This window comes from Phragmites australis, chromosome 1, assembly GCF_958298935.1.
Source record: "Phragmites australis chromosome 1, lpPhrAust1.1, whole genome shotgun sequence".
Taxonomy (NCBI): domain Eukaryota; kingdom Viridiplantae; phylum Streptophyta; class Magnoliopsida; order Poales; family Poaceae; genus Phragmites; species Phragmites australis.
Window position 1 is genome coordinate 10,817,839 of NC_084921.1, and position 17,719 is coordinate 10,835,557.

The 17,719-nt window shown below is 40.6% G+C and overlaps 1 protein-coding gene across 1 annotated transcript; it reads left to right on the plus strand.

Moving 5' to 3' along the window:
* Positions 1 to 9,073: 9,073 nt before the first annotated feature.
* On the plus strand, positions 9,074 to 13,951 carry LOC133931074 (bifunctional phosphatase IMPL2, chloroplastic). The gene is made up of 9 exons (XM_062377903.1): positions 9,074 to 9,719; positions 10,840 to 10,918; positions 11,009 to 11,103; positions 11,190 to 11,239; positions 11,863 to 11,987; positions 12,091 to 12,157; positions 12,249 to 12,338; positions 13,283 to 13,394; positions 13,645 to 13,951. The coding sequence occupies exons 1-9, from the start codon at positions 9,074 to 9,076 to the stop codon at positions 13,713 to 13,715; spliced, it is 1,335 nt and encodes a 444-aa protein (XP_062233887.1). The 3' UTR covers positions 13,716 to 13,951.
* The last annotated feature ends 3,768 nt before the right edge of the window (positions 13,952 to 17,719 follow it).

Genomic DNA, 17,719 nt, shown 5'->3' on the forward strand with positions numbered 1-17,719 from the left:
TACCGATACCACAAGAAACAATCGAAAGTTCGTGAAAACTGCGTCCCGTAAAACGGGAATTAGCGTTACCGTTTTCAGCCTTGCTTATAGAGATAATTTATTGTGTGTCACTTAATATTAACGAAATTCTTGATTTGTCACTTTTTTTTCTTTCCCTGTGTACATGAGTGATGATATGGTAGTGTCGGTGGATGAATACCGCAAACAGGAATCCTGAGGGATCCCTTTGAGATTAGACCGGGAGTTGGTCCTGGATCTACCTCGTATGTGGGATTAATGCGTGTGTATGGGACTTAGGCGGGACGAATGATCGTCGACCAGTAGGAGTAAATGCACCAAGGATTTAGACAGGTTCAGGCTACACGAAGGCGTAATACCCTACTCATATGTGTCTAGTGTGTTATTAATGCTCTTGAAATGTCTTTCTCTGGATCTCTAGCACTCTCGTTTTTCTCTGTGTTACAAAGTGCTGTTGTTCTAAATATTGAGCTTCCTTCTTTCGTGTCTTGTTGGCTTTCAGGTCTTGTGAGCTTGTTGGCTTGTTGGCTTCAGCCTTAGGTGCCCTCTCTACGAAGTGCTCCCCCCTTTATTTTATCGGGGGAGGCCCTCCAGGGTGTGCCCAGAACGAGGGCATAAGTTCCCGTAAACAATAAATGAAAAACAACCATCATGGGTCTACAGTTGATGTTACAGAGGGTTGAAAATGCGCCCCTCGGACGGTCCCGTCAGTCTTTACACCCCAACTTTAGCAGGTGCAGGGGGGGCCCACCGGCCAGTCATTGAGTACCCTCTCATGCCTGTCCGGTCAGAGTAGGTCTCACACAATCTGACGCAGCAGGGCGATAGGCGATAAGCCTCGAGCCCATCGAAGATATCTTCAAGCCGTCTTCCTTTATGGGCCCCGCGAGGGGACATGCGATAGGATCCGTCGTATTAATTGTTCTCATGCCTTCTTGCCAGGCGGTAGCAGGGACTGACGCACTCAGTACGACAGACGTAGGGAGGAGTGATTGGATGTGACCGCCCACACTCCCCCTTAAATGCAGCATCGGGCCTTCCACCGATCGACACCTCATCGTGGAGTCCTTGCGGGGTCCACCGGCAGGGAGCTTCTCGGGTCCTCGGGGAACTCTGGGTACTCGGGGACCAACTATTCTTGGCCCCGAGCACCCCCTCCTGGGCCTGGCTCTTCTCGGGTCCTCGGGGGAACTCTGGGTACTCGGGGACCAACTGTCATTGTCCCGAGCACCCCCTCCCGGACCTGGCTCTTCTCGGGTCCTCGAGGAACTCTGGGTACTCGAGGACCAACTGTTCTTGGCCCCGAGCATCCCCTCCTGGACTTAGCTTTTCTCGGGCCCTTAGGGAGATGGTCCCCGAGGGAGGACGCCATGTGGCACTACGCTGTTCTAGCCTCGGAATTCGGGAATCCACGGTTCCCAGATCATCGACAGGTAGTGATCATAATTTTTTAGTAAAAAATTAATAATTCCATTAATATTTAGTAGCACATAAGAAATTATCTGTTACATTTACTCTCTGGTTTTCAAAGTAAGCCTTTGATTCGACGACGTTAAGGTGGGACCTACAAGTTTGTTACTCCCTCTAAGTTGAAAAAAATAGTGGTTGCAATCAACCATCTAAGATTGGACCATCCAAATATTTACAAATTAAAGCATATTTATCTAAAAAATAGTTTACAATATCGTGATTTTGCCGTGTTTACAAATATGTTATAGATTCATCAAATTATCGCAAAATGCAAGTTTCAGACACGTCATTAGAGAAATGCATGCTAGCAACGAATACATCAACCGAACCAGATTTTGCATTCTCCGCTCCCCATCTCTCTTTTTTTTTACAGCTAGATCAAACTCGCAGAGGAAGAATGTCGTCCACGAACACCAATTCTTGTTACACAATTTAGCCCCTCAGTCTCTATCGGGAGTGTGTTTGGTTATTTATATGGATTTTTTAAGCTGTAATGGCGTATATTTTAAATGAGTAGAAGCAGACTGAGCGGATGTAGTGACTATGAAAGAAGAGTATTTAATTATTTGTATAGACGGATACAATGACTTTACATCTACGAATGCAATGAACATATGAATGCGTTTGATTATCTGTACGGAGGGATATAATTATCCTGCATATGAGACTAATGAGTTGGTCTGTAGCAGATATAATATATTTATTGGGGCTAGGCTCGATGTATCCACCATACTAAACTCTAACCGTATAATTATATCCATAAATACAGAAAACACAATATATACAAATAATTAAATGATTTTTTTCATAAAAATATATACACGAACAGAGTAGGATGCCCCTAATACATATAATCAAACACGCCCATGATGCATGGCAACCGCAGAGGGACCCCGTTAACTTGTATCCAACGTTTGAACCCACGTTAAACACAACTATCGCTGTCTTCTCGGCCGAGCATACATCACGATCGAATCCTTTTCTTGGGCACGCTCGCTTGGTGCATGGCTCGTAGATCATTGTCAAATGTGAAATCGAATTCAGACGACCTGTCGCATACACGACGAACTGTACATCGCGTCGCCCGCCCGGAGGCAGTGGACCCTGTCTCCGTTGCCTACCCACGGCGGTGCGACCAACTGTACGCAGCCATGCGCTGGAGCATCAGCCACCATCTCAACCGCGCGGGAAAACCACATCGTCCGCGTCCACCGCGTCTCCTCCCTCTATATCCAGTTGCTTTCGCGTACGGGGGCGGTTGGAAAGAGACGCGCGTGGAAAAACAGGACGGACGACCGCTGTTCATTCCATTAGCCCTGCCGGACGCGTCGTGTTTATTTGTTCTTAGATTCCTATCGAAGGGCGGATAAATCATAATCATAGGATAATAAGAGAACTAATGATTAAATAAATATTAGATAAATAAGAACATAGGTATTCACATCTCGACTTCCAGGTGAGCACTCCTCTGCCTTTCTTTCTTCTTTTTGTCCGGCCGGCCTGGCCCTCGATCCTTTTTGTTTTTTGTTTTTTCAGATCAGGGAAAAAGGTAGAATCTTTTTGTTCTATCTCTACTGATGAGCTAGTCTGCTGTGTTCAGCTTCTTTTTTTACTTTCTCTTTAAAGTAAAACGAAGTGCTCTGCTCTCTTAATCTATGATAGATAATCCATTTGAATGATTGGTATTAATATTCATTTGACTTGGCCTTTTCAGTCTGATGTTACGCAAAACCTTTTTTTAAATATGTATGCATATTACCGACATTAAGAATTGTAAATATTTTTTAAACCTTCTATGCAACAACCGAAATTAAGAATTGTAAATATTTTTTAAGTAAATTTTATAAAACTACAACTATTTACATCTAACTCCCACAAAACTACAACTTTTAAAATTATTTTTACAAAACTACAAGTGTTTGTGCCCTTAAAATGCGGTTGAGCCCACGGGGTTTGATCCCTGGGTGTCACACTCCCCGTATTGACTTTCAATGAAGGCCTCAGTAAAAAGAGGCCTAGTGTTAAAAAAAATAAGATGAGATATACCCTCTGTTGTCTGCCATAGGCACAACACGGCTAGCTACATAGATGAAACTATGCAGATTAGCAAGTCTACATCACGCCTATTTTTTTTTTACAGAGCATGATAAAAAAAAGGTTGAAAAATTAGGTTCACTAATTTTGCACATCTGAATATTTATATTTAACATATTCATTTGATTATATGGAGAACAATAGTACTTTCATGCATACACATAATTTTAATATATAGACGACAGTAATACGAATCTAACAAAATTTGTTTCATATTTTTTGGTTTTAGATATTTTTCTTTGCATTTTAGATTATTTTAGCTGATTTGTCAATATAACTAATATTCATTTCGACATTTTTCTATAATTTCCCGAAAATAAAAATTATATTATATGTATAAGTATATATATACATACATATATATACAAATACACATACGCGAGACCCACATAAACAATATACAATAAATTGATCCTTTGATTGGCATCCGATTCTTGACCTTTAATATATATAATAGATACTTCCTGCTACGTGTTAGAGGCTGTACTCTTGGCTGTGCTGGCCCTACTTACACCACTACCCCTAGCATGAGGAGTCCTTTCAGCGCACTAGTGAAGGTCTTCAACAGTGGCATGAAATGCCAATGGCCAATTAGTCATGATCACCATGGTCAGTGGCGGATCCAAAGAGTGGGTCGTGGACCACCTAAGGATTTGGCCAAATCCTGCCTAGCAGCTCATCTTCTTGAACAGAGCGCGCGTGCAGAGTAGCTTGTCCGTTCGTCCTTGCGCTGTCTGTACTACAACCTCTCTCCCTCTTCAGTCCTTCAAATCCTCGGCCACACCATCCTCGCTGAGGTACCCCGGTCCTTGCGCTGCTCGAGGCGGCTCGTCTCCGTGTTCTTTGAGTTGGAGCGTGCTACTGCTAGCTCATTTACTTCTGCAGCTGCTGTTCTGTAGCGTTTTTTTTTTATGGTCGGAAGTAGCTAGCGTTAACTGTTTCGGGTATTGATCTGGCGACTAAGGTCCTGTTTGTTTCAGCTTCGGATTCTGGCTTTCAGCTTTTATAATCCGAAGCTGAAACAAACAGGCAGCTTTTGGTTATAGCTTTTTAAAATTTGCTGGTTGGATTGTGATAATCTGAGAAGCTGGTTTTTCTCAGCTTTTGATAGATTGTGAAAGTCCATTTTACTAAACTGTCTATTAAATTTTTTTAGAATCTACAGTCTAAAAGCTTTTCACAATCCAGCTTTTCACAATCCAACTTTTAACAATCCAGCTTTTATAAGCTGCTTTTCAGAAACTCTAGCTGAAACAAACAGGCCCTAAGCTATGGGTTTTGTGCGTGGAACTGGAGCCTTTTTGGACTCTGAAAGGACGCATTTAATGTAGGTTTCCGTAGTCTTGCTCGTAGCCTCGGTTCTTGCTTCATCAGTAGCGATTTCTTGTGTTAGGTGGTAGCAAAAGGTTGTTTCCTGCGTCTGTGCTCTTGATTTTGTTCCTAAATCCTGCAGCTTCTGCTTTGTTCACTTTCGTTCTTTATCTTTCTCCTCGTAGTGTGCTCTCCTAATTTTTTCCTCCATCCCTTTGCTTCTTGTTGGATTCTTGTTCGGAGACTGCATTTGGAGCTGCTGCTTTGGATTATTACCCAAATAACGGAGGAACTCTTGGGAGTTGTCTGGTTCTTTTGCCTATAGTTTGGAAAAAACAGGACTCGGGGTATAGAACATCATTAATTCGATTAAAAAAGGTGTTGAAAAGGTATTTTCTACAATAAATTTAGTCAAAGTAAGTTGAGAAATAATATATGTGATAATCTTTTAGATGATTGTCTAGTCACATTCATTAAGTGAGATATTTTTTTTAAAGTGAATGAATATAATATAATCGAAAATTTCATGATCATTAAAAACGTAAGATCAACAAGAATTAGTATTGTAATCTTGTTTTAACTATCATATATGTGTAAGCTTCTTTTAAGGCAAATTTTAGACTTAATAATTGATTTTATTGTTTGTAAGACCTTATTAATCTAGTTGCAATATGTTTTTGGTAAAATTCTATATTTGTATGTTGGCATGTTACATTTACACTGTTAAAAAATGTTATGTTAACTTGGACCACTTTTACTCAAAATTCATATCAATCGTGCAGTGTTCATCGATCAGGTGTTAAAAGAAGCTACAACTGCTACACGTCAGCTGGAGAGTTTCTGCATATATAGCAAACTGATCAATCGATCGATCTCAGGCAGGGTTCAAAAAATCGTCAAAACCGCTCAATATGCGTGAAAATCGGTCAATTCAGTCATCACTGAATTCTGAATTCGACCGGTTTTCGAATTTAAATAAAAAATTCAATAAAATAATTTTTTTAAAAAATCAAAAAAAAATTCTAAAAGTACTAGAGATAATTCTAATACATTCCGTGGATTTTTTTTTCAAAATAATTTCGTTTGCATTATATTTTATATGGAGGAAGTTTGAAAAAAAAGAAGAAAACTATTGAAATGGGTTGTACGAACATGATGATTTGACCCATCACGTTAAGAAAAAACTTAATATGCAAACATATATTTTTCTTGTGCAGGACGTATCTTAAGAAGATCTTTAAAATTTGTTTCACTCCATTTAGAGTTTTATTAATTTCTCCACGATATTTACAAAGTTCACAAGCATAAAGTGAACATGTTAAGAAATAGCAATGTAATTAACTTTTCATATCTACCATTATTTTTCCTGTATAATGCATAGTATAAGTAAACTAAGAAAAGTGGTTTCACTAATTTTGGAGGTGCGATGAGTTAGTTATGAATTAATTAGTTGCAACATATTTATACAATCCTGCATGTTACAACAACTATGTCGAATATCTACCTATGTAGTATATAGGTATAAAGAGTATGTTATATATGGACGGGGTATACCTTATGCATACTTAATATATCTGGATATTATGAAACCAAAATCTGCGGTACCTGATACTCATGAAACCTAAAATGTGTATATTAGGAAGGCCTCGATTGCTTACCCAATTCGAGAAGACTAGTATTCATAACAAATTTATCTATTTGGGTGACAAGAAGGACTTGCTATCAACTACTGATGGATAGCAGATGGTACATCACCCATATATAAGACGGAGACCCAGATCCCTAGGGGGGCTCTTTTTTTCTAACTACTCGAGGCAAGCATCAAGACCTGGACGTATGAGGAACTCGATGACTTTAGCCCTAGGTTAAATTAGATCCAATCTACTCCTTGTAGTAGGTTAGCCACATTATCTGTACCCGAGTGAATACATATACATAATCATCCAAACAGGACGTAGTGTATTACTCCAACCGAAGGTCCGAACCTATATACATCGTGTGTGCCTTGTTCCATGTTCGATCTCTCATCCACGAAGGTAACCTTGTTATTTTTCGGACACATTGTTAGCAACAAATCCTCGACAGTTGACGTGTTAGGTAGGAGTCTTCTGCTATTTAGGATCGACTATGTCTCAAGTGCATATCGGCACCTGATTCTCCGACGACGACTTCTACGACCACTTTGGGTCAGCAGCGATCACTCTCGAATCACCCCTAGCCAGGTCGAAGATCACGTTCGGAACTATGATCTTCCGTTGGGACCATCAAGGTGAACTGATCCGCACCGGTATTATCGAGTCCAGACTATTGGACGCATACCGCGAGGTGAGACTTCTCGAGTGGAATCCCAATGAGCCCAATGTTCTCCAATACATTAACACCGACACCGACAAGGGTGGTGACGACAACTCCACTACCAGCCAGAGCAGCCAAACAGATCGATTCGCGTTCATGGCCAGGGGAGCTAGTACCTCACTTGTTGACCCAATGACGGTAGATCCAAACATCATATTTAGTAGTGCATAATATTGTTAAAATTGCTACTCATTTAAACATGTATGAAAATGATAATATTCTAAGATATTGTGTAGTTCCTATGAAATTTAAAATTTTCAAATATTAGAAAGAAATTTATTTGTTGTATACATTTGCCTTTATTTTAGATCCTAAAGCTAAAATAGCAGGTTTTTTTAGAATTCTCACAATTCTAGTGATGCTTTTGGGCATGATTATTCTACTTATTATACTAATATTCGTTTTAAGTTATTCAATGTTTATAGTAAATATGAAACAAAGTATACCAGAGTTCACTTGCAACGGCCTCCACTAGCACCCACAACAAGTAAGAAGATGATAACGCAGGGAAAAATATTTGGTGGAGGTTCTTCATCAAGAAGTTTAGACTCTTCGTTACAATCGTATACGACTACGAGCGCTAGAATTCCAACATCCGGAGGGGAGCTAACTACCTTCATCGACAGCGATGTTACCAGCCACGAACAAGAAAATTTCAATATACTTCAATGGTGGTATAAGCACAAGACAAATTATCTAATGCTTCCACTGTTAGCACGAGATTTATTAACGGTTCTCGTATCTATAGTTTCTTCTGAGGCTGCCTTCAGTCTTACTGGAAGGATAATCGAAGAGAGAAGAACAAATCTCACAAGTGAGATGGTAAAAATACTCACCATAGTAAAAGATTAGGAACAAACTGAAACGCGAATGCAACACACTGCATAGAACACTGAGCTTGAAGCTTCATTCGAAAATTTGTATTTAGATGTTGTTGAGACTTGAGAACGTGTAATTTCCAATTTTTTGAGCTAGATTGTACTCTTTTTTTCTTTGTTAGCAAGGTTTTTAATGAGTCAATCTATCAATAAAGCTTATTTTTAGAATTAATTATGTCTCTCTATTATTTCAATTTTTTTTATGATTTTTCTTTATTTTTTTCGAAAGCGACCAGAGACCCGCCACCCACCTCTCATCTTAACCTACAAATAGCCACTATCCGTCCATGGCTCCATGCCAAACTCCCACTGATCCAAACTCCAAAGCCAATTGCCCACTTCAATAAATCAATTGTATTATTTCTATATTTCCAAATTTTCATTCATGGATCAAGACGCCGAGAACTCGCGTGTATGGTCATAGGTGTGACAGCATTTTGAGAAGTTCTTTAGAGAAATTAACGAGTAACATATAAGATTTGCTAAGTGTAATATATGCAACCATAAATTAGGTGCTAGGTCTACACATAGAACAGAACACTTGAGGAAGTATATTAAATATTGCAAGCAAAATTCTAGGGTTTCTAATAAAACAATGTAATTTTCTAAGCATAGCTATATGTTGTACTCTTTTTTTCTTATAATAGAAAGCTTTTTAACGAGGCAACCAATCAATAAAGCTTATTTTATCTATTTTTTGATTTTTTAGAATTTTAGAATTATTATTTTTTCTATTTTTGAAGTGCTGCCGGACCGACGTGCCTAGCCGTGCCTACAAGCCGGTCGTGACGCCACCGTGCTCGCTGGCCCGTCGATGTGCAGTCGTGCCGTCGGGTCGCCCCTGCACCGTGCCTCTGTCGGGCCGCTCGTGCCTCCGGGCCTACCGGGCCAGCCATGTCGTCGGGTCGCAATCGTGCCCGTGTTGGCTCGGAACGGTATGATGGATAATGGGCCGTGTCGTGGACCGAGAGGACAACATGTGGACCGACACAGTACTACCTGTAACAGTATTTGAGCTGCTGGAGCTAGGCCATAGTCAGACTGTACCTAGATGGGCCCGTTCCGGGCTGACCCGGCGGCCCATTTGGCCTCTCTGGTCGCAGCGAAAACCCAACCGGAAGCGGCAGCGGCGCGGCCGGAACACAACAAAACTCACCCACCTCGCCGCGCCGCTGCTCGGCGCCCCCGCGCGTCACCCTCCACTTCACCGCCCGCCACCATTTAAAACCTCCCCTCTCCGCTGCCGCCGCCGCTTACCCACCCCAATGCTCTACTCCTCCTCCACCACGCCCCTCCCGCCCGCCTCGCCCCTCCTCCGCCCCGCCTCCGCTAACCCTAACCCGGGCCGCCTCGTCCTCCCCGTCGCCGCGCCGTCCGCGGCCGCGCGCGCGCGCGTCGGGCTCCCGAGGCGCCCGCTGATGGGGTCGGTCAGGGCTTCGTCCGCCGCTGGGGCGGGCGGCGCGGTGGGGCAGGAGGGGGAGGTGGCGACGGAGCGGCTGGTGGAGGTGGCGCAGAGGGCGGCGGACGCGGCGGGGGAGGTGCTCAGGAAGTACTTCCGCCAGCGTGTCGAGATCATCGACAAGGAGGACCACAGTGCGTGCTCGCCTTCACTCTACTTCCACGCATTCGTAATATTCGTTTCCCTTCCTGCTTAGGTTTAGGGGGTGGTGTCCTGGTTGTTGGAGCAGAGCTTGCCTTGTTCGTTGCTGACAAGGCTATATTTAGTTTAGGACGTTGAGTGTACTTCTGTTGCAAGGAAATTTTACAGTGGCCACTTCGGGAGGATACTTTATTTGAAATTCAATGATATTTTGAAGGTGATCGTAGTTGGATCCTGATTGTAACAGGAGATTACACAGTATTTGAAGTTTAGCTGTTGGGGGTCAGTCTAGTGATAGTTTGGATTGCAGAGAAAGCACTTGTATCTGTGAACTTGTAATAGACTGATACTGACCTCCTGCAGTAGGACTTGTGCGGATCATTTCCCAAAGAAAGGAGAAGTGTGTAAGAACTTTGGTACGCAATTGTAAATTACTCGAAGTTCAGGGAACAGTGGTAAATGGAACTATGGAAGTGGAAACGAATTACATAATTCACTAGCTGCACTCTTGAATAAGAAGTGACACTATGAACTTTTTGCAAGAAAGTATCATCTGTTGCAACTCACTCCAAAATCAATTGAGAAAGTATTGGGTGCCTCTTGCAGCTGATATCTTTTTGCACCAACGCTTCCCTTGGAAATTTGTGGTGAAACAATAGAATGAACATGCTGACATGAATAAATGCTATATGTCTATATCATAGTGCTAAGATGCTTCCTTAAGCAATGTGGTTTGTAGTGAAGTGGTGGGTAGATGCAAATCAACCCTCAAGTTACTTTACAACTTTCTTAGCTTACCTACACAGATCAAGTTACTTTTCAACTTTCTTAGTTTGCCTATATAGGAAACTGATTCCTGATGGACTTGTCATGCAAAGTTGTCCACATCGCATATTGAAGTTCTTTAACTACTCATTTTGTTTAATTTGATCAAACATAACAATGTTTTAAATTGGGCTGACTTCAGGATGTCTTGGAACCAGCTATTCCTATAGAATTGCCGGATAAGGTCAAAGGATACATGCATTGAAGTCACTATAATGTATTTCTTAATTGTTAAATATTTGGTTGTTTTGTGGCTTTGAATTTATGGATTTATTGGATTCGGTCCAGGTCCTGTTACGATTGCAGATAGAGAAGCGGAAGAAGCAATGGTGTCAATTATACTAAAGAGCTTCCCCACTCATGCCATGTGAGATTGGTTTGCTTGTATTTACAATGTTCTGTTCACTTTTGAGGCACCTAGAACATTATGATTCCAATATTTACTTCAATCATGCAGTTTTGGTGAGGAGAATGGTTGGAGGTGTGTGGAGAATTCTGCTGATTATGTTTGGGTTTTGGACCCAATAGACGGAACAAAAAGTTTCATAACTGGTATTAGATATTTTACCACATTATGACCAAGCAAACTAATCTGGACTTTCTATAATGGCTGATAATTCATTGCTCATACTTCATAGGCAAGCCTCTTTTTGGTACGCTTGTAGCACTTCTGCACAACGGGAAGCCGGTACACTAGTTTTTTCTTGCTCATGTCCAGCTGCCTTTGTTTTACTTGGTGTTTCACTATTTCATCATTCTTTTTCAACACTACATGAGCAGAATTATAATCTATACTGTTCCGGTATCGTATAACATCATATCATTATCTGTACATAATGACTCTGATTCTGTTGACTCTCTCAACAATAAACTAACTTTACATGGCATTTTGATGAACCTTTTCTAAATCATTAGCTATTTTAATCATGATACATCTTGTCGAGAAATTTCCTGAAAAATCTGTCTGTTGACATCTGGAAGCAAAGAAATACACACATCTTTCAGCTGGTGACACCAACTTTCCAACATTGGGAAGCCTGCTTTGTAGACAATGTAAATCTACACCCAGCCTCAGTGTTTCTTCTTGGCTGAATATCATTGTATAGAGTTCTCCCCTTTGTTTAGTCTTTTTTTTTGTACAGGTCTTCTTTTCTTTTCCTGCTGTATGGTTCATTAATCATGCGCTCTTTTCGTTTCTTAATATATATTACTGCAGTAGGGGCTTCCCCTACTGTATCCCCCTAAAAAAACTGAGGTGTTGATGTGGCTATTTCGTTAGTTAGGCTTGACTTCTCGTCTTCCTTTCCATAGGTTATAGGTGTTATTGACCAGCCAATTTTGAGAGAAAGATGGCTTGGGGTGGATGGGAAACAGACAACTTTGAACGGACAGGAAATATCTGTTCGCTCTTGCAATTTACTGTCACAAGCTTACTTGTATGTATATTATTTTATAGTATTTAGTTGTCATGTGACTTTATGTCTTCACAGTCTTGAATAATGCATTGCAGTATAACCATCAGTGTTGTTCATATGACAGGTATACAACAAGCCCGCATCTCTTTGAAGGAGATGCTGAGGATGCATTTATTCGCATAAGAAATAAGGTATGTGCCTCTAATTGTTTCATATCTACGCTTCATTGAATTTCTGCAATCGTCAACATTACTCACTTGTATTTACCATTTATGTTACAAGGTGAAAGTCCCACTTTATGGTTGTGATTGCTATGCTTATGCTCTTCTGGCTTCTGGTTTTGTGGATCTTGTTGTTGAATCTGGTTTGAAGGTATGATTACCATTTTGTTATTCGGAATATGGCATTTGCCTTTATTTCATAGTAAGTAGAGGGTTTCTTGTATTATCTTTTATGATCGCTGACCTGAAAGGACTGTAAATGAACTGAAATGAAGCAAAGCAAATCAAATCAATTTAACCTTAAGGTTGTTCGTTTCAAGTTCATTTCAAGAGTTATGCTTGATTTGTTGGCAAGATGGAATTACTTGCTCAAGTTTTTGTTGAATGGGCTCAACAACTATGCACAAATTACAAAAGCTCAAGTCAGGTCAAGGACATTAAAGCTGAGATCGTCTCAAAACCAGTGGGCACTTGAATTTTTAATGTGTTTGGCTAATCTTGTGTAACTAGCGATCTTTTTGCATAGCTAGCATGAAAGTTTTCTTCCTCTTGTTTTATCCTTATCTTTGTGGTGCTGGTAGCTGGTGGGTACTGGGTAAGCATGAAGATAGTTAATGATCTATGGTTCGGTCTTGTGTCACGTGCTTGACAGTAAGAATGTGGGCAGTGTCGCTTGCTACTTCTGTAGTCTCACTTCCATTGGCCACTGCTGAAGTTGTTTCTGTCATTTGACACTCCCATGCTCTGAGATGTATATGCATTTTAATGGCTTGACATATGAATTTAGATATGACTTAATGGGACCGTAGACGACCAACAGAACTATGCTGTCTGAACTTGTGGATCATTTGAAGACTTGAAATGGTCGTTTAATCATTTGATAACATATCTTATAAAAATGGTTTCTTAATGCATGGATAAAGAACATAAGTTCAGAAAATTGTTCTCTGAAGTCATATTTGACTTCAGGTGACTAAGGTCATATATAATAGTTGTGTGTTTCTGCACCAGGTTAAAAGCAGCATTCAATTTGACATACTTTTAATGCCTGCATGAATGAAAGTTCTTTACTATGATAATTGTTCTGTTGTGCAGCCATACGATTTCCTCTCCTTGGTACCTGTTATCGAAGGAGCTGGAGGGTCAATAACTGATTGGAAAGGGGACAAGCTCCATTGGTCTGTCACTCCGGAATCACGGCCCAAAAGTATAATTTTCAGTCTTCTCATTAAGATTCACCAAATTCATTCTTTTCATTGTTTCTGAGTCATTTCTATGCTGTGTTGCTCCCACAATGAGACTCTGCTGCCCTATGAATATATATCTTGTTTCAATAATTCGATGGGATAATCGATTCATATGCCAAAATGTATTACGATAAAAACTTCCACTATTGTCATTTTGATCGTGCGCTTTGCTTCTATTCATCTCATGCTTAACTTTTGATCTTTTTGCAGGTTTCAATGTGGTGGCAGCTGGAGATGCCCATGTCCACACACAGGCCCTTGATGTTCTGCAGTGGCGCTAGTCTAGTCTGCAACATAGATAAGCCATATACTCCACTATTAGAAATTTACGTCTGCTATTTATATGAGCAATAAGCTTCGCCTTTATGCTTGCCCTGGATCGGTTGGCGGTGCACTCAGATACTAATAATCCACACCATGGCTGTTAACTATCAAGCAATGGTGTCCACAAACCTACAAATTGTTAGAACGGAATGTCAAATGTGCGAGGTGTTGCTATGCGTGAGCTGCTTGTGCACCTAGCGATTCTGCTGTGCAGTGCAGTGCTTGGGGACGCTTGTTCAAGAGCCTTAGCTTTCATGGCTCACTTGAGTCATGCGCTCTGAATCGCGAGCATTTACAGGTTTAGACCAAGACTTGGTTTAGGGCTAGGTTGGGCTCAGAGGATGATTGATGCCTGATCGCTTGACAAGTCCCAGGCGCGTTGAGCCTGAGGTAAGAGATCTTGTTAACTAACTCTGCTGGAAATAGTGTTTACATGTAATGGCTGCGATCTACTGCGTACAGGGGCAACTAGCCAACTAGACGGCCATGAATTTGTGGATGATGTGGCCAAACCTGAAGAATGGGTTAGAGATAATAGTTGACGAAAGCGGGGCAGACAGGAAATTTTTTTATTGGCTAGGAATGACGATTGATTGCTAGCTGCATAAGAACATAGGTTAGCAACTCCCAAGAAAAATGTCATCGGTTTCGCTGTTCCCAAATTGCCTGATTTTAAGCATGAATCTAATGTTTAGCCACTGGATTTCCAAGATGTTTGTCTGTTCAGTTTTAGTCCACGTTTAAGAACGCGGTCTGTGGTGAAGATAATTGATGACCTTCAGGCCCAAATCATATGGTTGATCAATATGCAGTCCATAGCAAAATAGGGAAATTTGTGTGTACGCCACTGAGAGCACATAGTTTATGCTCGCGTGCCGTCGCTGAGTCCATATTTGTGTGTATGCCTTTGGTGTCAATCGATTTTGGCTGCGAGCCATTCAACCGGTTGTAATAGATCATTCTGCCCTCAAGTACCAATATGTCGCGCCTGGAGCACCGCAACGAGCTTAAAGATATAACTTCCTGCAGATTGTAATCTCTGTTTGGTATCGCCGTGTAATTTCTGTACTCTACCGAGTTCGTGTGTGCGAGAGCAACAAAACCAATCTACTCTCTAAACTTTGTCACCGCCCACCCGGTGCCGCCTGCCGACGCCCACCTCGATCGCTGGCCCCCTCCGTGTGCCGCCGCCCGAGTAGAGCCCAGCCCGCCCATGGGTTTGCCGAGGCGCGACCAACCAATCTGCACCACCTCCGCTGACCCGTGAGCCGCCGAGCAACCAGCTGCCGCGCGCGTGCAGCGCTTGCTCTATTTCCTTCCCGTCTGTAGTGTTTGAGTAGTTTTGTTGAGAGATTGAGAGAATCAGCGTTATCTTTTAATTGATGGTTGTATATATTTAAAGGGTATAAATATGTTCATTCAGTAGTGAATGATGCACTTTGGATAATAACTGAAAAGCAGTTATCTTTGCTAATAATATTTGATCACATGTTTAATTTAAAGAGATGTCTTGTTTGTAACACTCACCTTTGATCAATTATCTTGTATGTAAATTTCTTGTTAATTTTTTTTCTAAAAATCCTGTGGGAAAAATGAGAAAAAATAATATGTTATATGTTGATATACAATTAAAACTCCTTTAAAACCTAATGAAAAAAATATAAGGAGAAAATGATATGGTATATATCAGTTATTGCCTCATTATAAGTTTATATGAGAAAACTCATTGGTGAGCTTAGAGAGCAATGATTATGATCTTTGATCATATTTAAAACCTCCAAAAACCATTTAGGAAAATGTGAGGAACAAAGTAAATATTGCCTCATTAAAAACCTTATATGAGAAACCGTATAGGAAAAACTTATAAAGGAAAAGAGTGCAATATACAGGTTATTTATTCAGAGATCAATTTCCCCTGAACCTTGCAAATCCCGCAGTCGTCGCATACCAATTCCATTAACATATTTTTAGAATGTAGAAGTCGGTAAAGACTTGGTGAATAAATCAGCGAGGTTATCACATGATTTGATTTGCAAGATTTCTATTTCCCCATTATTTTGTAATTCATGAGGATAGAATATTTTAGAAGCAATATGTTTAGTTATATTGCTCTTTATGTAACATGTTTGCATTTGAGCAATGTATGCAGAATTATCTTCATAGATAATTATTGGTGATTGAATAGAACCAATACCACATGATTGTTGTATATGATTGATTATTCTGCGAAGCCATACGCATTCACGTGATGCTTCATATAATGCGATTATTTCAGAATGATTAGTGGATGTAGCCACTAGAGTCTGTTTTGAAGACTTTCATGAAATGGTTGTTCCACCATTTAAGAACACAAAGTCTGTTTGTGACCTGGTATTATGGAGATCTGATAAGTAACTAGCGTCAGTGTATCCAATCATATTCATATCTTGATTTCTTTGAAAGAAAAGATCAAGATCTATAGTGCTTTGGAGATATCGTAAGATATTCTTCACTCCTATCCAATGACGTTTAGTTGGAGTAGCGCTATGCCTAGCTGGTAAGTTTACTGCAAATGCGATATCAGGCCTGGTGCAATTTGCAAGATACATAAGTGCTCCAATGGCACTGAGATAAGGAACCTCGGGTCCCAGTATCTCTTCTCCTTCCTCTCGTGGTCTAAATAGATCTTTCTCCATATCAAGAGATCGAACAGCCATGGGAGTCTTCGAATGGTATGATTTTTTCATATTGAATTTCTTCAATATTTTCTGGGTATATGCGGCTTGGTGTAGTAGAATACCTGAAGGATGATGCTCGAGTTGTATTTCCCAGAAAAATTTGGTTTTACCCAAATCTTTCATTTCAAATTCCGTCTTTAGATGATTGCGTGCTTCATCTATATCTTCTGTATTTCCGATGATATTGAGATCATCAACATATACAGAGATAATACAAAATCCTGTTGAGGATTTCTTTATGAAGACACATGGGCAATCATCATTGTTAGAATATCCTTTTTGTAAAAGGAATTCTTTTAGTCGGTTGTACCACATTCTTCCCGACTGTTTTAAACCATATAATGATTTTTTAAGTTTTACACAGTACATGTTGCGGTTTGCGTTTGGATTCGGAATGTTAAGTCCTTCGGGGACTTTCATGTATATATCCGAATCAAGTGACCCATAAAGGTATGCGGTCACTACATCCATCAATTGCATAGATAGATTATTTGAACTGCCAATGAAATTAGATATCAGAACATGATTTCATTTATTACTGGAGAATAAGTCTCATTGAAATCAATGCCGAGTCTCTGCGTGAACCCTTGTGCTACAAGCCTCGCTTTATATCTCACCACCTTGTTGTTTTCATTCCGTTTGCGGACGAAAACCCACTTGTACCCCACAAGAAAAATGTTACAAGGAGTAGGTATTACTGATGTGAATACCTTTCTTTTGGAGAGCGAGTGTAATTCTGCCTGGATTGCATCCTTCCATTGTGTCCAGTCCGAGCGCTTGCGGCACTCTGCCATGGTCTTTGGATCTGGATCATTGAGAAGGTCGTTTGCAATCTTTGAGGAGAAGTATGTGTCGATAATTGTAGTCTTTTTGTCAAATGATTCTCCAGAATCAATATAGTTGATGGAAATTTCATCTACCCTTTCCGATTCATCGTGATTTCCTATTGTGATTGAGTTTGGGTGTTTCGATATCCCAGCATCAGTATTTGTGCACACAATTGATCTAGGATGTGGATGTCGAGCATCCACTAGATGTTTAGTATCCTTAGGCCTTGGGTGTCTTTCAACTTGACGTTGATTTGTATTTATTATTTTGGAAGAATGATTCCTCTGTTTCCGCGGTAGCTTGCAAGAAGCTTTATCCTTTGTGTCCGTACTTCTCGCCCTCTTATTTTGATTTGGGAGTTGAGTGGTTTAATTTAGTACCTCCACTCTTTCCGGCACATTCCTAGCAGGAATATA

What these genes read in the sequence shown, in the direction of transcription:
- LOC133931074 (XM_062377903.1), top strand. Translation starts at nt 9,074, where the DNA reads ATGGGCCGTGTCGTGGACCGAGAGGACAACATGTGGACCGACACAGTA. An exon ending in AACAAAAAGTTTCATAACTG is followed by an intron (nt 11,104 to 11,189) that starts GTATTAGATATT and finishes CATACTTCATAG; the next exon opens with GCAAGCCTCTTTTTGGTACG. An exon ending in TTATTCGCATAAGAAATAAG is followed by an intron (nt 12,158 to 12,248) that starts GTATGTGCCTCT and finishes TTATGTTACAAG; the next exon opens with GTGAAAGTCCCACTTTATGG.